General features: G+C 32.1%; 2 protein-coding genes and 1 long non-coding RNA gene across 4 annotated transcripts in view; 1 reads left to right on the top strand and 2 right to left on the bottom strand.

Moving 5' to 3' along the window:
• The window catches only part of LOC126888876 (TAR DNA-binding protein 43-like), a 117975-nt gene extending 98066 nt beyond the window's left edge, over nucleotides 1-19909 (top strand). For both annotated transcript variants that reach the window (XM_050657305.1, XM_050657306.1), the window contains exon 5: nucleotides 18805-19909. In XM_050657305.1, the coding sequence (XP_050513262.1) occupies nucleotides 18805-18878 (74 nt within the window). In that variant the 3' untranslated portion in view covers nucleotides 18879-19909. The remainder of the gene's footprint in view (nucleotides 1-18804) is intronic.
• Nucleotides 1-24199, bottom strand: part of LOC114336265 (pickpocket protein 28) — a 353651-nt gene that overhangs the window by 170053 nt on the left and 159399 nt on the right. The window lies entirely within an intron of this gene.
• On the bottom strand, nucleotides 6706-8992 carry LOC126888877 (uncharacterized). Its single transcript, XR_007699691.1, has 3 exons — nucleotides 8622-8992; nucleotides 7829-7986; nucleotides 6706-6886 (listed from the first exon to the last, which is right to left on the bottom strand). It is a non-coding gene; the product is annotated as an uncharacterized LOC126888877 (long non-coding RNA).

The raw sequence follows: 24199 nt of genomic DNA, 5'->3' as shown, positions 1-24199 counted from the left end.
ATTTACCGATTTCTTCCCCATCTCTCTCCCAAACCGGACGCTCAAAATGGTGTACCTTTTTACTGAACAATATGTGGACCATATAGAACAATTTGGTGTTGGAGGAAAACTTTTACTTTGGATGTCTGTGTTAGGCCTTTTTTGGACTAATTATACTATACTACCTCCGTAACTTTGAAACCGTTCATTTTAGAAGGATTATGCATATAGCCTTTTTTGTTTCAAATTTAATGTAGAATATTTTTGTTTAGAAGGTTGTTCATGCTAAACCTCATAGTTTCAGAAATATTGACGAAAAACTTAAAAAACTACGAATTTACCGATTTCTCCCCCCTCTCCCCCCCCCAAACCCGAAGCTCAAAATGGTGACTTTTTTCTGAACATTATGTGGACCATATAGAACAATTTTGTGTTGGAAGATAACTTTCACTTTGGATGTCTGGGTTTGGATCTATTTATACCTCGCGGTGTGCAAGTACTCGGAAGGGATACGCGAAGCGATCGTGCGCGAATAGCGGAGAAATATTGCAACTTTCTAAATAATTCATATTGTCAATTGAAATTGTCAAATTGACGTACATTTCATACCTATTGTCATTTAAGAAGAAAAATTATATATTGCTCCACAATATTGATATGATATGCAATTATTATATAAAGGTAAATTTAATTAATTGTATTTTGCTTGCAGTACTGCATTTTAATAACTAATTTTATTTACTACATACAATTGTTTACGTTTTAATAACATAACCTAAATCTTATTTTTTCTTATTATTTTTTTGGACTATGGCCTTGACAATTATCCAGTAACCAGGAGCATATGATTGGCCAATATAATTAAAAGTGCGAATAAAAGTGCAGAGCGTAGAAACCAGGTGTCGCTTTTCCGAACTTGCACGGTCCCAAAATTTCGACGATCAGATTTCAATACGATTCAACCACTATTTTATTAGTCCAGGGTAATAAGCTAGAAATAGACCATGTTCGGGACACTCAAAGATCCAGATATCTGACTACTTTTTTAGTTATTATAGACCTATAGGAAGAAAACCTACCTGTTTCCTGCCTAGAGTTCGCGTCCGTTTTTTAATTATTAACAATTTAGAGCAAAAATCGCGATTTTTTCGATTTTTTGTATCCCATTTAAAAGCTAAACAGTTGACATAAAATTACAAAATTCAATTTTTTAGAACATTGAAAAACCTTTAAAATGCCGATTTTTGAAAGTTAAAAAGTTAATTTGTTGCTACGCAAACTGCAAAATAAATGAAAATCGTTATTTGTTAATAATTTTTACTAAAACTGTCTTAGAATTTTAGTTTTTCACCCAAAGTTGGGGTACTTAATAAACCCTCAAAATTTGAGACCGATCCATTAATTAGGTTAAAAGTTATTCTATTTGTTTATCCCAGAGACCTTTATTTTTCAATAACATAAGACAGAAAATAATGAAGATAAGGCAATTCTGCGTATGTCAAATTAAAGTAGAACAGTGGTGCTATCAAAATGTACTAAAAAAAGATAAAAAATTATCTCATATAGTCAAAAATACTAATGCCAAATTTTTGAAATTTTGTAGTTTATAAACATTTCAAACAACTTTAAAAATATTGTCCGTAAAAAAATCATTTTACATATTCGAAAAGTTGGTATTTTACACGAATTTTTAAAAATGTCGTTCAGTTGGTAACTAGTCGTGGTAAGTGAAGGGGGAGCTGGGAGCCTACAAATGCACGAGTTCAAAAATTAAAAAAGGCAACTTAAAACTACTATTATTTTCTATATCTCGGGATCTGCTGAATATATTTTGATCTTTCTTTTTTTAGTTTGTATGTATTTTTCTGTGGAAGCGGAAATTACGGACAAGCTTAGAGGTAGGCAGTACCATGACAATATAGAAACGGAGTGGACAGAAATTGAGGAATCTTTGACGGAATCAGCAAGTAAGCACCTGGGACAAGTAAGTAGAAAACAGGAAAAAGAATGGTTCGATGATGACTGTAGAAAAAGGTTAGAGAAAAGGAATCAGGCACGACAAAGAATGATAGATGAGCCTAGTGAAAAAAATAGACAGAAATATGAAGAAGAGAGGAGAAACACAAAAAGACTGTGTAGATATAAAAAGCGGGAACACATGAGTAAAAAGCTTGAAGATATTGAACAACACTATATCAATAAGAACATTAGAAATTTCTACGAAGAAGCAAAAATAAGTAAAGAACAGTATTCAAGAGGACAAAACTTTTACAGGAGCAAAGAGGGGCACCTAATAGGCGACAAGGAAGGAAAACTGGATAGATGGAGAGATCATTTCGAGGAACTGCTAAATGAGAGGCAGGAAGGTAATGACGAGGTTCAGATGGAAGTGATACAAGAAAACTACAACCAAGAGGATGTAGTGGGGCCGCCAACAGACGAGGAAATAATGGAAGTTTTAAGAAGCATAAAGAACAACAAGAGTGCGGGTATCAACGACATTCCAGGAGAAATGATTAAACATGGAGGTAAAATATTAGAAAAGAGAATATGCAGCCTACTAAAGATGATATGGGATCAGGAAGAAATGCCGAGACAATGGAGTCAGGCTGTAATATGCCCGATATTCAAAAAGGGAGATAAATCTCAATGTGAAAGTTACAGAGGTATCGCTTTGCTTGATGTAATTTATAAAGTCCTTGCCAAGGTTATAAGAGAAAAATTAGACAGATATATTAGTGTGCAGGTAGGAGAATATCAAGGTGGTTTTAAGAAGGGAAGATCTACCATCGATCAGATTTTCGTACTAAAGATGTTACAGTGCGGTACCTACGAACAACAGCTAAATATGAAGCTCCTGTTTATAGACTTTAAGCAGGCATATGATACAGTCGTAAGGAAACGCCTTTATCATGCACTTCGGTTAATTGGGATACCGGAGAAGTTGGTCAAACTGGTGAAAATGACACTCGAGAGAACAGAAAATCGAGTAGCACTGGCGGGTAGCCTCTCAGAAAAGTTTAAAGTAAGAAGGGGTTTGAAGCAGGGAGACCCTCTATCAACTGTCCTTTTCAATTGTGTATTAGAGGCAATATTCAGGGAGAGTGGGATCAGAACGCAAGGTACGATCCATGATAGAAGAACTCAGGTACTTGCATATGCAGACGACATAGTATTGATAACAAGAACAAAAAGAGAACTGCTAAGAGTATTTAACCTTTTTGAAAGAAAAGCTAAGCAGTACGGTCTGAAAATTAACGAACACAAAACAAAATTTATGGAAATGGGAGATACACTAAATGAAGAACAGGTTTTGAAAATTAGAATAGATAACGATGGAAAAGAATATTGTTTCGAGAAAGTAAAAGAATTTGAATACCTAGGGGTCACTGTAACAGAGAAAGGAGATGAAGTTCCAGAAATTGAAAAAAGAATTGCGAAGGGAAAACAAGCAGTTGGAGCATTAAGCATACTTTTAAAAAGTAGTCTTATCTCAAGAGCAGCAAAATTGCGGTTATATAGTACGGTGATACAACCTACAGTACTGTATAGTAGTGAATATTGGGTTCTGAATAAGAGAGAAGAAAATGTATTGGAAAGATGGGAACGGAGTGTGCTGAGAAAGATTTTCGGTGGTGTGAAAGTGGGAGAGAACGAATGGAGAAGACGGACGAATGCGGAAGTTCAAGAACTGTTTGGGAAGCCAGTAATCAGCCATATGGTAAAAACTAGAAGACTTCGCTGGCTAGGACATGTGGAAAGGATGTCAGGGGACCGATGGGCGAAGAGTGTATTGTTAAGGGGTGAGGGAAGAAGAAGGAGGGGTTGACCGCGGAAAAAGTGGCTGGAAGCAGCCAAAGAGGATCTACAAAGAGCAGGCATTGTAAACTGGAAGACAGCTGCCCTGGACAGAGTAAAGTGGAGAAAGACAGTTGAAAAATTTCAAGCCATGGGCCCCTGAGGCCTGCAGCGCTATTATATATATATATATATATATATATATATATATATATATATAAATCAAATAGATGAAATAGAGAATGTGGAAAAATCCCCTTACGAACAATTCACACATCCACCATTTCGGGCTGGGAAAAATTTTTCGAATAGAATCAAAGATCCAAACACCAGTTCTTAGAAATGTGTATATATTGTACAAATATATATATATATATATATATATATATATATATATATATATGTGTATTTTTCTGTACATTACAAATATGTAATTCGTCTATTTGCAATTTGACATTTATTAATTAATAAAAAGTTTAATTTGGTTAAACAATTTTTGAAAAAATAATTTTTTCCCAAAAATCCATGTTTTTGATCATACTATCATTATTAATCATACAAAAACTTAAGGTATACTTTAAAAAATAAATTATCTTCAATAAATAATTGTTTAATAAAAATATTTTATTTATTAAAGTGCACTTTAACTTTTTGTATGATCATTAATGATACTATGATTAAAAAAATAGATTTTTGTAAAAAATATTTTTTCAAGTATTTTTTAAACAAATTGCACTGATTATTAATTAATAAGTTTATAAACAAATTGCATATTTGTAATGTACGTAGAAATTACATACAAATTAAAAAAGAAAGATGAAAATCCATTGAGTTGATCCGGAGATACAGAAAATTTTATTAGTTTGAAATTGCTTTTTCGGTATTTTAACTCGGTGGATCCGTAGGTTCCCCCTAGTAACCGTTTGAACTACAATTTTGAAAAATCGTAGAGGGTGCTGTGAAGATACACTGTTCATGCAAATTTTTTAACAAAAAATACAAATCCCATTGTTTAAAATGACATCAATGAAATTCCTTAATTTTTATAAACAAATTAGCTGTGAATTAAAAAAAAACATATTGCTAACTTTGCCCCTAATGAACCCAGGCTAAATTTTTTATTTGAAAATTCATGTTAACATACCTACTAGCTTTTCGAATATATAAAAAGATTGTTCCTATGGACAATATTTGTAAAGTTATTCTAAATGTTTATAAACTACAAAATTTAAAAAATTTGGCATTAGGATTTTTGATTACATTGAGTAATGTTTTTATCTTTTTTTAATACATTTTGATACTATCACTCTTCTACATTCATTTGGCATACTCAGAATTGTCCTATCTTCATTATTTTCTGTCTTATGTTATTGCAAAATAAAGGTCTCTGGGATAATCAAATAGAATAACTCTTAAACTAATTAATGGATCGGTCTCAAATTTTGAGGGTTTGTTAAGTACCCCAATACACAACTTTGGGTGGGTACACGACAATTAGACCGAAATCATTAGACCGAAAGCAGTAGACCGAAAAGCACTTTACCGAAACCTCACTAGACCGAACAGCATTAGACCGAAATGGTAAATAAATTTTAAAAGTTTGCAGTAAATTATGCACAGATTTTTTATATCTGTCTTTTTGTTTATTGTATTTTTTTTTTGTATTATTTTATATATAGACTGTGTAAATTGTTACTCTGTACAGTCTGATATGAAATAATTTTCATCCGTTAAACAAATTAGTGAAGGTAAAAATAAATTAAGGGTAGAGTGACGTTAACACCATTTTATATGTTTATAATAACCATCCAAATAACATTTAGTTGTAATTACATTAGTCTTATCTCTTTTACTGCGACAAGTAAAAAGAACTGCTTTTCGGTCTTCTGCTGTTCGGTCTAGTGAGGTTTCGGTAAAGTGCTTTTCGGTCTAATGAGTTCGGTCTACTGCTTTCGGTCTAATGATTTCGGTCTCTTTACAGTAAACCCTTTGGGTGAAACACTAAAGTTCTAAGATAGTTTTAGTAAAAGTTATTAACACATAACGATTTTCACTTATTTTGCAGTTTGCGTAGCGACAAATTAACTTTTTAACTTTCAAAAATCGGCATTTTAAAGGTTTTTCAATGTTCTAAAAAATTGAATTTTGTAATTTTATGTCAACTGTTTGTGTAGATATGAAAAGAAGAATTCAAGCAGAAAACAAAGCATTCTACAGAAATAAAAAAAATCTCAAAGATAAGAAGATAAGCCGAAATACAAAAATGAAAATCTACAAAACGACCATACCCTAATAACACAAAACATTCCATGAATGTTCCTAGAATGTACACACAGGACATTGAAAACATTCCTGGAATGTCCCCAAATGCACACGAATGTCCCTGGAAAGTACCAGGAAAGTGCTGTGTCAGCATTTTAAATATTCTTAGAATGTTCTGTTGGAACATTCCATGAATGTCTACGAATGTTCTTTGGACATTCACAGTCTATTTTTTAGACTGAATGTCTTGTTGGAACATTCCATGAATGTTCTTTGGACATTCACAGTATATTTTTAGACTGAATGTCTTGTTAGAACATTCCATGAATGTCTACGAACGTTCTTTGAACATTCACAGTATATTTTTTAGACATTCACTGAAATATATCGTCAGTAATGTGACAATACCTCCTATATGTTTTTTCATGAGGTTTGCAGGAGACGAAAAACATTTTTTAAGGTCACTTTCTGGTTTCGTACGTATTCTGACTTTTTTGTAGTAAATAGATAGTTGAATTTACTGCAAAACAAGTCAAAAAATATATGAAAACAGGAGGTGGCCGAAACAAGTTTTTAGTCTATCTTACAAATCTCTTGAAAAAAACAGATAGGAGGTACTGTCACATCATTGACGATATATGGCCATACCAAATAATACATCCTTGATAAATATAAACATTTTTATTGCAAAAAATCTTTACATACATTTTTTAATGTAATTTGCCGACATTCCTAAATATTATAAAAAAATGTGTCACATTTGCTTTGTAAACCTTTCTTTTGCTTTTCGTAGCCACATATTCCGTTTCCTTTCTGGTTTTTTGTAGACCACTTCTCTCAGCTGATTCTAAAAGAAAATAAAATAAAAGGTAATTTTTCTATCCTTTACAATTAACAATCAGAAGAAATATTATTTACAGGTAATAATATGCATAAATAATAATAATAAAAAAATAAATATTAAATAATATTTAAATAAATAATAAATAATATTTAATAAATAAAATAATAATAATGAACATTTTGTATTTTGACAACGACATCCGATGTGGAAGTAGAAACCTTAATAAAATTATTTTTTCAAGTAAATTGTGGCTTATTTCCCCATTAGAATAATTAATTACAAAAAAGCCACAAAGAAATAGATTTTTCACAAACAAATAAGTATTTAGTATTCATTATATTTATTGTTTTTATTATTTACTTTAATGTCCTACTGGTACATTATTTGACAAATAATGACATTTCGAAGTCTGTTAAGTACGATATAACGCCCTTGGGCATTAAATTTAAATAACGACTTAGATACTGTCAAGTTGACAAATATCAACCTAAGTAAAACTATGGTTACCACAATTACGTTACTACTGTTACTGGTAAATGTACTTATTTAAAAACTAATCAATTCAAAATTCATTCAAATTTTTCGCATATAAAGAATAATTTAGTCGGGCATTAAACGTTGAAGGCACCACAGGTATTATAATAATAACGCTTTCGGTCAACGTATATCCCTATAATACCCTTGGTACCTTAATAACTGTAACATAAGATTATACCTTAATTCTTGTTTTCGATTTCTGATGTTTTTATTTATTTACATTGAATATTAATCTGTTTTGTTGTATAATCTACTTCGCAATAATTATGTGATATATTTGACTTAAAATGAATTCAAAAATTTTTTGTAGTTGGGCAACAATGTCAACTTAGATCTCCGATGTAGATAATGAATTACAACAGTATCTATATTGTACGGACTGTATTATTAATTAGGTTATGCATATACCTGTGTGACATAAGCTATTGGAACAGCACAGTCTCTCAAACGAACAGATGAAAGTGAAGTTCTGTCAATATCTTTTTCTAAAAAGTGTTTTGAACATACTCCTCTATTAACAAATCTGATCTATACTTCATGTCTTCTTCGCAGGATCTTCTGGAAAGCTAAAAATACAAAATATATGCATTACTAAGCATTATTAACAAATTTTAGTTTTAAATAAAAAATATGATTAATGAACTCACAAAATTATTATAAAACAGCTTAGAAATTGTTTATTAGTATAGTCGGTTCCCCAAACTCAGACACAACTGGCTAGTGATTTTAGTAGGTAATTTTTTTTGTTTTTGGCCAATTTTGCCAAAATTACAGTAATTAGTACTGAGACTGAGTTTAGCAAATCGACTATAATATTCTGTGTATTCATTAGTTGGTACTGCATATTATAGTGTGTGGTCTACCATCCTATTTATAAACGCATACACTAGCAAAAACGCAAAAGGAATTATTTTAGTTTTATAAATCCTTTTGTTATTACCTATCTCTATTTACTATTTTAGTTAGGAATAAGCGAAGTTTGTGGCTTATTCACAATTATTATTAAAATAATAAATGGATATGACCAATTATTAACTTATAAAATAAAATAATAATTCTTCTGATTTATGCCTTTTATTCACTTTGTTATATCTACGTTACTTAAAAGATTTTTTATGAATAGTATTATTAGGGTATTAATAGTATTAATTTATTTTCTGAAATACAGGGCATGCTTTCGTTTACATATTTGCATACTAACCTTTTAATAGGGCTTTTCATTCAGTCATTTGTTTGGAGCTTCTGTCATAATTGAAACGTTATTCCTGCAGATTTTTTTATCTACATTTGTTTCTGCTACTCCAACTGCGTTAAAAACAGGACACCATTTTATGCACTATGTTAATAATACTATTAAAGCTATTATAAAAGTATCCGAATTAAAAAAATATTCTTAAAAAGCACAAATAATACAAACAACTAAAAACAATCCACGGCAAGGCAAGGTCGCCAAGATGAAGATGCCAAGATGGCCGAAGCGAGGTCGATGGTTGGTCGTTTTTAGTCACGTGATGCCCTCTCAAGCGCCATGCACAAAAATATATGCACGGCGAATTTGAAAATGAACGCAAAAGAAATAAATATAAATGCCTCTCTTGGGTTTTGCATAAGTTATAAGTATTTTTTTTATTAACAAAATCGCATTCCAAATTGAATATTCGCGAACAATAATTTTTATTACATTTGTATGTTTATAATCTTGGGAAACTCTTTAAATTTGACATATTATTGCACTGTAGGCCTAAAATGTCACTTAGTTTGTCTGGTATGTTATAAGTAATGTTGTATCTCTTACACGTATGTATTATTTCGCAACTTAAAATATAGGAACATTGGTAGTATGTTCACAGAATGTCTTATGGTAACATTCCAGGAATAATTTAAACAGATGTTCACCGAATGTTCCCTAAATGTCCAGGACATTCAAATATTGATAGAACTTTGGTAGTACATTCCTGGAATGTTGTGTGTTGTTAGGGTAAGACCAATAGTGCTATATGCTTTGGTGACATTCACATTAACAGCAAGAGAAGAAGAGCAGCTGAAAGTTTTTCAGAGAAAAATTATGAGCAAAATTCTGGGACCAAAGAGGGAAAACGAAGAGGATGCAAGGCAATGGATGAACCACGAAATACAAGAATGGATGGGTCAAGAGAACATAGTAAGAGCAACAAAAGCACAGAGAATTAGATGGTATGGACACATAATGAGAAGAGAGAAGAATAATCCGTTAAGAGTTATAACCGAATGGATACCACCAGGTACAAGAACCAGAGGCAGGCCTAAACTCAGATGGACACAAGTGGAAGAAGATTTAAGAAGTATGGAAATTAGAAATATAGGAAGCAAAATCAGAGAGAGAGAAGAATGGAGAAAGGTAGTGGAAACAGCGAAGTCACACCAGCAATTGTAAAACCAAAGTCAGAATGGGATGATCCCCCACAAAAAGGATCTTCAAGTGAAAACAGCTTCAGCTTCCTCGGGAGCGTACAGCTTGTATAATATATATATATACAGTGAGCACGTAAAGGTTGGAATAAATTCATTTTCTCGAGAATGAACAACTTTGGAAAAAAAATCCGAAACAGGTCAATTTTTATTTTTAAATTACGACTTTTTGGCATATATATCATACTAGTGACGTCACCCGTCTGGGCGTAATGACGTCATCGATGATTTTTTTAAATGAGAATAGGGGTTGAGTGATAGCTCATTTGAAAGATAATTCAATTCTCTATTTAGCAGTATAAACATTAATATAATTATTTATACAGGGTGTCCAAAAAATTTTTTTTTTAATTAAATTTATTTATATAAAAAGAAGAATGTGTGTAATTTATTTAATTCAAAATACATTTTACTGCTATCAGAAAACAGGAAAAAATGTTTATTTGATAAATAAATATTGTTTTTTGCTTAAATTTAATATTAAAGCATCCATCCACCTGCCTCTTGACAGTTTGAACATTTAATTTAAGCGAAAAGCAATGATTATTTTTCAAATAAACATTTTTTCTGTTTTCTGAGAGCAGTAAAATGTATTTTGAATTAAATAAATTACATACTTTCTTCTTTTTATGTCAATAAATTTAATTCAAAAATTTTTTTTCTGGACACCCTGTATAAATAATTATGTCAATGCTTATATTACTGAATAGATAATTGAATTACCTTTCAAATGAGCTATCACAGGACCCCTATTTTTATTTAAAAAAGTCATCGATGACGTCATCACGCCCAGATGGGTGACGTCACTAGTATGATATATGCCAAAAAGTCGTAATTTAAAAATAAAAATTGACCTGTTTCGGGATTTTTTTGCAAAGTCGTCCATTCTCGAGAAAATGAATTTATTCCAACCTTTACGTGCTCACTGTATATATATATATATATATATATATATATATATATATATATATATATATATATATATATGTCAACTATTTAGCCTTTAAATGGGATGCAAAAAATCGAAAAAATCGCGATATTTGCACTAAATTGTTGATATTTAAAAAACGGACGAGAACTCTAGGCAGGAAACAGGTAGGTTTTTTTCCTATAGGTCTACCATAGCTAAAAAAGTAGTTAGCACCTGGATCTTTGAGTGTCCCGAGAAAATCCTTATTACCCCTTATGACTTTTTGTTTACTGTGAATGTCATATAAGATAAGCAAAAGGAAAAGAAAATTTAGAGTTGAATGGGTTCGTTTTTCTCAAAATCGAATTTTTCCTATGTTCTGCAACTTATCCAAGGTATTTGGTTTTCACCATTTGCCGGCATGCTTTCTTTGCAGGTATCTTATGGTGAAAACTAATAAACTTTCAAGTTTCATAAAGGAGAAAATCACTGATCTATTGACATTACATCTTTAGGTCATAATTAACGCCCTTAGGGCACCAGTAGTCTTACGCCAAAATTTTTAAAAATAGAATTTATACTCCTCTATCGATTCCTAAAATAGCATAAGGGATAAAATCTTCGCAGCACATGCGATTTTCTTTACAAAAGAAAATTCAATTTTCACGCAGATTTTTCTAGGAAATCCCACAGTTTTCACATATTTTACCCTCTTTACTTTAATTTTTCAGTACTCTCAAAGGCATATGGGATAAAATCGTCATTGAACTTATATTTAAACCCGACAGTCTATACTATAACATCAGTTACCAACCAACCATCATCATCATCACTGGCTCGACAACCCTTTCTGAGTCTTGGCCTGTTCCAGGAATTCTTCTCCATTCTGATCTGTTTCGTGCTTTTTTTTTCCAGTTTTTTATTTTTATGGTTATTATTATTATATCATTTTCTATTTGTTCTAAATATCTCAGCTTCGGTCTTCCTCTTGTTCTTTTTCCTACTGGCATCTGTTTGAATATTTTGTTTGGTATTTCGCCTTCTTCCATTCTTTCTACATGTCCCATACAACGCAGCGGTCCTATTTTAATGAATGTTATGATATCCGGATCCTGGTATATTTTGTATAGTTCAAAGCTTCCGTTCTTCAACTCCGTGCTTCAACTTCATCGCCAAATTCCGTTTTCTTTTGTGCCCTTATACAGCGTGTCTGCGTAACTTGGAACCATATGGGAAACTTTTTTAATATCAATTTTACGAAAAAAAGTTATTCTTTATAAAGTGTTCTGCATGGTCTAAAATCTAAGACGCAATCATCAGATATCAAATTTTATTAACAGTATAAGAGGTTTGTCAAAAAATATGAATTTTGCTCAAGAGTAAAGTGCCTTTGTATTTCAAAATATCGAAAATTTTCATTAAGAAAAGTTGTTTGTAATTAAAAATTATGTTATAATCTGCATTTACAGTTTTCTAATAAAAATTTTTTTTTTTGAAAATTCCACACCTGTAATTTTGAACCAATCAAAATACGTTATTTTGACAGATCACCATGGCAACGGAGGTATTTTATCGGAAATTTTGTGCTCGTGGGGTACCCAACAGCGAATTATAGTGAAAATTTTTTGACGTTTACAATAACAGAACATTTTTGACAGACTGGTTTTTATTTGTTTACATAATTTAGTTTTGATTCATTTTCTATCACTTGTAGTTACTCAAAACTTATGTAAAATTGAAGAATATACTATTTTCTATCTTGAAATGGTATTCCCATGCAACTACAATGAGTAGAAATTACGAATTTGAAAGCCTAAATAATTGCTGACAAAGCTATGGCGCGCTATTAATCTGTTCATGCAGCTTTGGATTTTCAAATGCAAATCTGGTGTGGAATTTTCTTACCGAATACCACGCGAAGTCAAATTAATATCCGGAAATTTTTTTTTGATCATGAATATTTTTAGAAAATTTCCCTCGTCTGCGACTCGGGAAATTTTCAAAATATTCATGATCTCAAAAAAATTTCCGGAAATAATTTGACCTCTAGTGGTATTACTAGTGAAAATTTTCCTCTAATCACGGACACCCAACATCATTTTTATTTATGATAGCTCCGTTATTATTACTTTTACGAAAAAAAGTTATTCTTTATAAAACGTTCTGCATAGTCTAACAACTAAGATAGAATTATAAGATATTAAATTTTGTCAATTTTATACGAGGTATGCCCAAAAATATGAATTTCGCTGAAAAGTAAAGTACCTTTAATTTTCACAATATTGAAATTTTTTATTAAAAAAAGTTGTTCAGAACTAAAAACTGTATTTCAATATGCAATTGCATCCTTGTAGTTAAAATATTGTGAACTATAAAGGAATTTTACTCTTGAGCGAAATTCATATTTTTTGACATACCTCGTATAAAATAAAAAAAAATTATATCTTATGATTGCATCTTAGTTTTTTGACTATTCAGACATTTTTATAAAGAATAAATTTTTTTCGCAAAATTAATAATAACGAAGTTATCTTAAATAAAAATGATGTTAGGTATCTGCAATTGGAAAATTTTCATTTTTTTTTCAATTAGAGGAGTGTAAATGCATACTAAAACATAATTTTTAATTACAAACAACTTTTCTTTATAACAATTTTTGATATTGTGAAATATAAAGGCACTTTACTCTTGAGCGAAATTCATATTTTTGGACATACCCCGTATATTATTGATAAAATTTGATATCTGATGAATGCATCTTAGGTTTTGGACTATGCAGAGCACTTTATGAAGAATAACTTTTTTTTCGTAAAAAAGTTTCCCATATGGTTCCAAGTTACGCAGACACACTGTATATGTGTCGCAAGATTTTTCTTTCAAAGGTGGCTAGCAATGTTTCCTCTCTTTTAGTGAGTGTCCAGGTTTCTGAGCCGGGAAGTGAAGAGCCCCATATTTATTGCCAATAAAAGTTACCATGGCTTAATTCGGCAACTAAGATCAGATAACGTCGCAAGAAAAACAAAATGCCAAATATAAAAAACCTTAATAAGACCGGTACTCACCAACCAACCATGCTCTGATCAATAAAAACACTGATTTTGTTTAGGAAATATGCATAATCAATTTAATTGATACCTGTATAGACTAATAGACAGCTGGGGACTACATCTCTCCAGTCACAATGACCATCACGCAGTGGCGCACCCAGGGAGGGGTTTTAGGGGTTAAAACCCCTCCCAGGGCATAAAAAAAATATAAAGAATAATAGCCCAAGCGAAGCTCGGACAAATAATCCCCGGACAAATAATTCCGGACAAAAAATCTCCACAAATTATCCCTGGACAAAAAATGACAAAAATCCCCGGACAAATAATCCCAGGAAAAAAAATCCCGGACAAATAATCCCCACAAATTTTTTTGGACAAAAGATCCCCACAAAAAATCCCCAAGAAATATTTGCTGCCGAGTTCTCTAAAAGTTTTCCCGTGAATGCAATCGACGCAAATGATTTTCAGCCTCAGTGCGTGAGAGCTCTAGCAATCGCCATGAAACCGCTTTTCGGCACGAAAATAATGATTAGCAATTAAGATTAAGCATGAATTGTAATTTCGATTACTAAATTTCGAATTTCAATTCCATGCCGAAAACTTCAAATTTTACATAACAAATGAGTGTGAGTTTTTTTCAAAAATCGTGGAAGATATGGGGAATGCGCTAAGACTGTGGGAACCATGTTGTAATTATTCGCTTAAATATTTTACTTACTCTGCTTTTAATAACTATATTCAAAACATTGCCTATTCGTGATGAAAACTGCTGGTCCTGAAAACGATAATCTTGATTGTAATGCACAAAAACCTGTTACTTTTTGCAAATTTAACGCCAAATATGTTTAGTTATTATCATCATCAATGGCGTTATAACTCTTCGAGTATCCTTGCGAGTTGTTTACTATATTGCCTTCCATGTGTCGGTCCTGTGCCACTATTTCCCATTGTCTCACTCGCATTTTTTCCAGATCTTCTCGACTGCATCTTTCCACCTTTTTATAGGCCGTCCTACAGACTTTCTCCCACCTGGCCTCTCCCCGAGCAGCTATGTCTGGTTTGATATTTGGATAAATTTTTCGCATGGCATATTCTAAGGCCAGGTTAAACAACAATGGGGACAACGGATCTCCCTGTTTCAGTCCAGAATTTACGCAGAAAGCATTTGATATTTCCCCACCTCTTCTAACTTGTGCAAAGAAGTTACTTATTTGCGTTACCGCAGTTAGTTTCTTGGCTACGCCCAGCTCGACCATTGTATTCTATAGTGACCATAGTGTACATAGTGTAGGATAATTATTGAATCATACGCCTGTTTGAAATCTATAAAGATCTGATGCACGTCTTGAGTATACTCCCATTCCTTTCAGGCATTTGTCTAATATCTAGTAAACTAAAGTTTACTAAAGCTAAATATTCTTAATAGCGCAAAATTTTTTCATGGATGCACACAGATAATAGGTAATGTTTTGAACTTAGTTATTCAAGTGAGCAAAAGATTAAGCGAATAATTAAAACATGATTCACACAGCTTTAGCTCATTCCCCATATCTTCCACGATTTTTGAAAAAACTCACACTCGTTTGTCATGTAAAATTTGAAGTTTTCGGCATGTAATTGGAATTCGAAATTTGGTAATCGAAATTACAATAATTCATGCTTAATCTTAATTACTTTTAATCATTATTGTCGTGCCGAAAAGCGGTTTCATGGCCATTGCTATAACTCTTATGCACTGAGGCTGAAAAACATTTGAGTCGATTGCGTTCACGGGAAAACTTTTAGAGAACTATTCGGTAGCAAATATTTCATGGGGATTTTTTGTGGGAATATTTTGTCGAAAAAAATTTGTGGGGATTATTTGTCCGGGATTTTTTTGTGGTAATGTTTTGCCCGAGGATTATTTGTCCGGGGATTTTTTGTCTGGGGATTTTTTGTCCAGGGTTAATTTGTGAGGACTTTTTGTCAGCGATTAGTTGTCCGAACCCAGCCCAAGCCAACCCCCCTAGAGGAAAATTCTGGGTGCGCCACTGCCATCACGAGATTAGCTTTACTTGATCCTCAATCTATTGAGCGTTTTTCACTTGATGTATAATATAACTCATGTCCTGGTCAATTGGTTATGCCAATGCCATAAAAAGAAAAGAAAAAGAAATGTCCAGCAGTGAGTGTTTCATTAGGGTGTAGGTAAATGTAGTGTACGCTCTGCTAGGCGCAGTACATAGTAAAATGATTATACACAATGTAGGTATCTCATTTTTTTCTTCTTAGAGGGAATCGGATATAAACGAATCATGACCAATTAGTTTTTTGGTCATAATTAATTTAGGCATTCCGTTCGCTGCTATTCTTTTTACATGTCACAACCATCTGATCCTTTGTGACCTTGACGAACCTGATGGTGGTAGGTTTTTTTATAAAGCCATTACTTAATAGTTGGTTTTTCCTTCGAATAAGCGTCTCAATATTTTCCTTTCCCATCTTTTCAGAATATCCTCTTCCTTCTTATTTAATGTCTATGCCTCGCATGCATATATGTTACTGTGGGTCAACTTACTGTTTTATACAGGGTGTAACAAAAATACAGGTCATAAATTAAATCACATATTCTGGGACCAAAAATAGTTCGAATGAACCTAACTTACCTTAGTACTAATATGCACATAAAAAAAGTTACAGCTCTCTGAAGTTACAAAATGAAAATAGATTTTTTCGAATACAGTAGAACCTCGATTATCCGTCAGGGCACCGGACCAAGGGTATGACGGATAATCGAAAAGACAGTTAACAGAACATTAAAAATAATTAAAATTCATAGTACAACTCTCAAATTTCATTTATATGCTTTGTTTGACAATATAAGAGGGATTTGTGTTCGTACAATCAAATCAATTTAAAATATTCTGAAATCTGTGTTTGTTTTACAGTTGCTTCACATTTTGCGACAGCTGAATTTCTTAATCGACATAAGATCATGCAATCTACTTTATTGGCTTCTTCTTGTTGAGAATACCACTCGATGAATTATTGCATATGCGATGCAGCTTCTCTCTAGATCATTTACGCAAATCTTTGTCAGTTACGATAGGTTTATCAATATAGCTACAGTCAAATTCCAAGTCTGTGTCAGTTTCTGAATCTGTTTGGTCCTCCTTTGTTGCCATTTCAACGATTTCTTTATCTGTCAGCAATGGATAGCCATTTGTGTCCTCATCACAAATCAAATTAACTTTTTTTTATTTTTTACATTAAAATTTTTGCTTATGTAGTCAATACAACTTCTGTATGTACCCTGACGGTTAACAGAGGTGACGGTTAATAAAGAGACGGATAATCGAGGTTCCACTGTATATCGAAAACTATTAGAGATTTTTTATTGAAAATGGACATGTGACATTCTTATGACAGGAACATCTTAAAGAAAAAATATAGTGAAATTTGTGCACCCCATAAAAGTTTTATGGGGGTTTTGTTCCCTTAACCCCCCCCCCCCCCAAACTTTTGTGTACGTTCCAATTAAATTATTGTTGTGGTACCATTAGTTACATTCAATATTTTTAAAACTTTTTTGGCTCCTAGTATTTTTTCGATAAGGCAGTTTTTATCGAGTTGCGGCTTATTTTTTAATATGTTTACATAAAAATTTTATGGGGGTTTTGTTCCTTTAAACCCCTCAAATGTTTGTATACGTCCCAATTAAACTATTACTACGATACCATTAGTTAAACACAGTGTTTTTAAAACTTTTTTGCCTCTTTGTATTTTTACGATAAGCAAGAAACCCATTATGAACGCCCGGCACGGCACAGCACAGGCCGGCACGTCCAAAAACCCATTTGTAACGGCCGGCACGGCACGGCACCGGAAAAATGATCATATATTTTAAAAACTATCGTAAAATAAAAGTTTTTAAAAGACATAAACTACACAATTTTAATGAAGATGCATCATGTTAAAAAAAAACGAATTCATGGTTAAAAGATAATGTACGTACCTGTTCATTGATCAAAATTTTCGGATATTTGTACCCATGTATTGTCCTTTTTCTTACTATCATGATAACTTGAGTCCGATGCATCATACAAAAATGGGTTTTCTCTGACACTCTCAATGAAAAGTTCTTCCATATTATTTTATTTCAAAAGAAACAACGCGCTTTCAATTAAAAAATCAACAATATATCTGCTTATTACCAACAATTATGAAGCACTGGCGCCAACTGGCCGTTCGACTTCAACGGATTTTATTCTCTTCGGAGAATTTTGGCCGTTCCGTTTGCGTGCTGGCCTGTGCCGGGCCGAGCCGGCCGCTCATAATGGGTTACGTTGCATTTAAAACTATACAAATGAATTTGGACTGTCCTGTGACGGGCCGGGCTGTGCCGTGCCGGCCGTTCATAATGGGTTTCTTGTTTAAAGCAAGAAACCCATTATGAACGGCCGGCACGGCACAGCCCGACCCGGCACTCTAAAACTTTTATCACTTACAGACCTTACACTAAAATCTTCTTCTGTTCCTTCCATGATCATATATTTGGTTTTGTCTTCATTTAGCTCCAATCCAAACTGTGCTTTTTCAATAATTGTCTTTACCACGCATCTTAATTCTTTTACTGTTCTTGCTAAGATCGTTATATTATCAGCAAATTTCATGCACTTGTGCTCATTTTTCATGATTGTTTCTTCCACCTTCAAGCTGCATCTTCTGATTACAGTTTCCAACACTAAGTTTAATAATGTAGGGTATAAAGAATCTCCCTATCTCAAACCTTTTGCAACCACAACTAGATCAGATCTGAAATGTAACCTTGTCAAGCAATTTCACATCTCGTATATTGAAACTGTTCTAGGGCCTCTGATAGGTTCGTTTCAAACTCATCAAACATTGTTGGACTGGAACACCTCTTATATTGGGCACCCTAAATAAAATAAAGACATAATATAATACTCACAATATTTTTTTACTTATTATTTTTTCAGAAAAACCAAATGGAAATGTGCGTACAATGTTTAATAATTCCAATGATACTTCTTGGGGAAGGCAACAAAACTGAGATGTTATCATGAGATAAGTATCAAGATATTGTTAGATTAGATTTTTAGACTTTGATATTTGTTGTTTCTATGTTTGTAGTAATTAGAATATTTTTGATAATATTTTAATTATACCTATGTGTAAGTATTGTACAATACATACAGTGCGTCCATAAAGTAACGCATAAATTCATTATTTCGTAAACCGGTGACTTTAAGGAAAAATCGTGAAACAAGTCGATTTTTATTTTTAAATTACGATTTTTTGGCGTATATATCATACTAGTGACGTCATCCACCTGGGCGTGATGACGTAATCGATGAATTTTTTAAATGGGAATAGAGGTCATGCAATAGCTCATTTGAAAGGGTATTTAATTCTGTATTCACTAATACATATAAACATTAACATAATTATTTACACAGGGTGTCCAAAACATTTTTTTGAATTAAATTAATTGACACAAAAGAATTAATGTATGTAATTTATTTTATTATAAATACATTTTACTGAGGTCAGAAAACAGAAAAAAAATTATTTGACAAAAAAACATTGATTTTTGCTTAAACGAAATGTTCAAACTGCTAAGAGGCAGGTGGGTGGCAGCTTTAACATTGAATTTAAGCGAAAAATAATACCTATTTGTCAAATAAACATTTTTTTCCTGTTTTATGACAACAGTAAAACGTGTTTTGAATTAAATAAATAAATTAAAACGTATTACAAATTATTAATTTGTTTGAACACCCTGAATAAATAATTATGTTAATGTTTATATTAGTGAATAGAGCATTGAATACCCTTTCAAATGAGCTATCACATGACCCCTACTTTCATTTAAAAAAATCATCGATTACGTCATCACACCCAGATGGATGACGTCACTAGTATGATATAAATGACAAAAAATCGAAATTTAAAAATAAAAATCGACCCGTTCAGGGATTTTTCCTTAAAGTCACCGGTTTACGAAATAATGAATTTATGCGTTACTGTGTGGACGGTATATACAATTTTTGCAATAAAATATTGTACGAGTGTCTTATTGAACTATTTTTTTCCTTTCGCGAAGCCTTACCTTATACACCGGTCATACTGCAGTCAAGTAACTTATTGTAAATATTCCATTAACTGTCAAGCTTTGTCAGTCAAGCAAGTGTCCATTTGAGACAAAATAGTCTCGAGAGCAGTCCCGAGACTGCACTCACAAATGTATATGAGTCTGGAAGAACACTCCGAGACAAGCTGTGACTAGTCGCCGAGACTGCTCTTGTCAGAAGTGGACATGCTTATTTATGATCTCGAGATCCAATCTCTTACTCCAGGGAAATAAGGTTTTTGTCGGGACACTTGAGCAGCCAGGTTGCAAATGGATTTTTTGGCTACTATATACCTAATACATTATAAATACAAAAATGCCCATCACAGTTCGGACGAGAAATTTAGTTATTAACAAATAAGGGTAAAAAATTTCAGTTTTTTCATTTAAATCGCTACAGGTAAAAATAGGGTAATTATATATATTATTTAGAATAATCTTATTTTAGTAGATCAGCCAAGGTTTAAAATACCCCTTTTTGAATTTTAGTCTACTCATTTTTTGCGTCGGAAAATGACAATATAAAACTAAAATTTTAAAAATAAAAAATGTGCTATAACTTTTGCGAAAATTGCCTTAAGACTTTCATATTGCAATAAAAGTTGTGTCAAACATTCCATATAACGCACAAAAATTTTTAAGACGATTCGTCAATTAGTTTAAATTTTATTTAATTTGTTTATCGCAAAGAGCTTTTTTTTCGCAATGTTATTGTTCAGAAAATAATATCGATATAGCAACTCTGTGGAAATCACATGCAAGAAGAATAGTTATGTTTTCAAAGTGTTGAAAAAAATCATTAAAAAGTCGTTTTTATCACTCCGAAAAAAGTTTAGTAAAATAGAGTCATTTTTGGCTTATAAATAATATGAATAGCTTTGTTAATATTGACTATATAGTAAATATACTTTAGGATTTAAAAAGCTGGTATTTTTACACGAATTTTCAGAAAAAACTTTTTGCCTAGGTTAATTCGGGTCAAAGTTAGCAACTTTTATTATTTAATTCGCAGTTACTTTTATATACATCAAATTCTTCTGTAACAGTGTTAGTTGCCATACTACTCCGAAACGGCTTGGCCGATTTTTATGAAATTTTACACGTATATCCTATAGGAGGAGAGGAGGTTTTAATCTATTTTTATACCCATAAGTTATAAGGAGGGTTGCACCCCTGACATTTTTTAAAATTTTTTTTTGACAAAATTATCTACCTTAATTTTATATGATGTAGAAATAAAAAATACATACAACCCTTAATTTTCACTCTTTTATCACCAACCCCTATTTGTTAACAGCCATCTATATATTTACATCTATAAAATTCTCCTGTCATAGTGTTACTTTCCATACTCCTTCGAGACCGCTTGACCGATTTTTATGTAATTATATATGTATATTCGGTAGGTCTTAGAATCGGTTGTAATCTACTTTTCATATCCCTGAGTGATAAGGGGAGTTCCCCCTAACATTTTGTATTGTTAGGTGGGGATGTGTGTACATAACGTACTCTATAATACTAGGAGTACATACAAATTAAAAAAATTATGATCAAAATCCATCAACAAGTTCCGGCGATTTAAATCGCAGCATATGTTTGCAGAATCAGTTTCATTTTTTCAGTGCACGGATTTTAATAATTCCTCTCCACCGACCACGAATTAATTCCGTTCGGACGCCATTTTTAAAACTTTATTAACCACTCTGTTGTGGTTCAAAGTTTACTCAAACTTTTACACATAAACTATATATCTTCACCTTCAAAATAGCTCTAGTTAGGTTGCTTAATTGTTATAAACAAAGTAGCCGTCATTTAAATAAAAAAAACTAGCTAACTTTGACCGTAATTAACCTAGGTGAAAAATTTTTATTTGAAAATTCGTATAAAAATACCAGTTTTTCAAATCCCAGTGTAGTTTTAGCCTGCAGTCAATATTAACAAAGTTATTCAAATTGTTTATAAGCCAAAAATGACTCTATTTTAGTAAAATGTTTTCCGATTGACAAAAATAAATTTTTAATGATTTTTTTAAATACTTTGAAAATATCACTATTTTACTTCCATGCTGTTTTCACAGAATTTCTGTATTATTATTATTTTCTGAACAATAACATTGCGAAAAAAAAGCTGTTTGCGATAAACAAATTGAATAAAATTTAAAATAATTGACCAATCGTCCTAAAATTTTTTGTGCGTTGTGTGAACTGTTTGACTTAACTTTTCGTGCAATACGAAAGTCTTAAATTCATTTTCGCAAAAGTTATAGCAAATTTTTTATTTTCGAAATTTTAGTTTTATTTTGCAATATTCGAAGCAACAAATGATCGGACCAAAATTCAAAAAGCGCTATTTTAAACCTTGGCTCATCTACTAAAAGAAAAATATTATAAATTAGATACTTAATAACCATATTTTTACCTGCAGCGATTTAAACGAAAAAACTTCAATTTTTGACACTTATTTGTTAATAATTAAATTTCTCGTCCAAACTGTGACGGGCATTTTTGTATTTATAATGTATTAGGTATATAGTACCCAAAAAACCCATTTGCAACCTGGCTGCTTAAGTGTCCCAAACATGATATATTTTTGCCTTATTTCCCTGGTGTATCTAGTCTCTTGTCTATGCCAGAAAAGCTGAGACTAGTCTTAAGTTAGTGTTTAGAGAAAAAGTAAATGTTGACTTGATATGAATTGAATGCCCGACATTGGACGATGATGAAATTTTAAAAATAATTTCTCTTTACGAATAAAAAAAATCTTATGAAGTGTTAACCACAAGTTATACAGGAACCGCGACAAATACTTCAGTTCCAAAGTATAAAAGCAGTTCCAAATTGCGCAGCAATTCGAATTTAAAGTTTTTGAATTGCTTTGCATCATCTAACCGCTACTCATTTAAGAGAGCTTAACCGGCTCCCAAATCAATTCGATAATCCGCTTATTTTCTCATCCAACATTTCTTTTTTTACTTTTTTTCGTTTTTGCACAATCATATACGCAATATTATAAAAGGTAGTGCCTGACGCGAATCCGTTTTGAATAATGAAAATACCTATAACTTCAAATTCAATAGGTTGTCAGGGCGAACATTTTGTATTTCGTAAATACTTGATGGCAAGCGGCTATATATTTATTTTTTTACGAGCCCTTATTTTCCCTTATTTGAAAAATGTTCACATTACCACTGCACTTCTCTCTCGTCTCAGGCTCTTCCAGAGGCTATCATTTTTAAGCGATACCCTGACAATCTTATTGAATTTCGACTACAGTCGAACCCGCTTATTGGAATAGCCCTCGTGCCAGGCAAAAATATTCTTATAACCGGGATATTCTAATAACCGATCATTGGTGGCTAGTCGAAATAAGTGTACCGAATATACGTAATAATGGTATTTAGTCCAAGTAATGAAGCTTAAAATAGGACAAAACCTCGCAATTTTTACAGAATGGATCGGTTTGCTTAAAAATTTGAGAATAAGTAGTGGATAGTCCAAGGATCAAAATCTATATGATGCCGAAAGGCGCTTTTACCATGGGGGTGGTTGTCACCCCATCTCGGGGGTGGAAATTTTTTATTATATTTTGACCGCAAAAGTTAGTAAAAACATTCATTCTAAGCAAAAAACGTTCTATACATTTTTTTCATAAAATTAATAGTTTTCGATTTATTCGCTATCGAAAGTGTTAGTTTTATATCGAAAAAATCAATGTTGTTAACAAGTTTTCGGCTAATAACTCCAAAAGTTTTCATTTTATCAAAACAACTTTACTTAACAAAAATGTACCTTTTGAAACAATAAACAAAACCGTTTCTTTTAATTTTTTTAAGACCAATAGTAATCGAGCTATACATTATTAAATGATAGCTCTTGGTCAAATGCTAAATACTGTAGTTTCAAAATCAAAAGACGGCAAAACTATGCATTTTTCGAGGATAACTTGTTCAAACTAATTTAAAGCATTTGAAAATAGCTATCTCCAGAAATAAAAAGAAAGTCTTTAGCTCAAAAATTAAGTGACGTATATTGAAAAGAATGTTAGTCCCTACTTTTTTCAGCGAAAAAGTGATCCGAAGCAACCTCCTAATCACCACCCTAATTAAAATTATTCATTAACCTTATTTGGTCTTCTTTATTTTTATATTATTAATAGGCTCTAGAAGTTTGACAGGCTTAGAATGATTAGTTTTTAAAAAAATGGAGTTAAAAGCGAATAACGAATTTTTGTAGTTTGGAAAA

This window comes from Diabrotica virgifera, chromosome 7, assembly GCF_917563875.1.
Source record: "Diabrotica virgifera virgifera chromosome 7, PGI_DIABVI_V3a".
NCBI classification, from domain to species: Eukaryota; Metazoa; Arthropoda; class Insecta; order Coleoptera; family Chrysomelidae; genus Diabrotica; species Diabrotica virgifera.
Note: the sequence above shows the minus strand (reverse complement) of the source record. Positions and strands in the feature narration are given on the sequence as shown.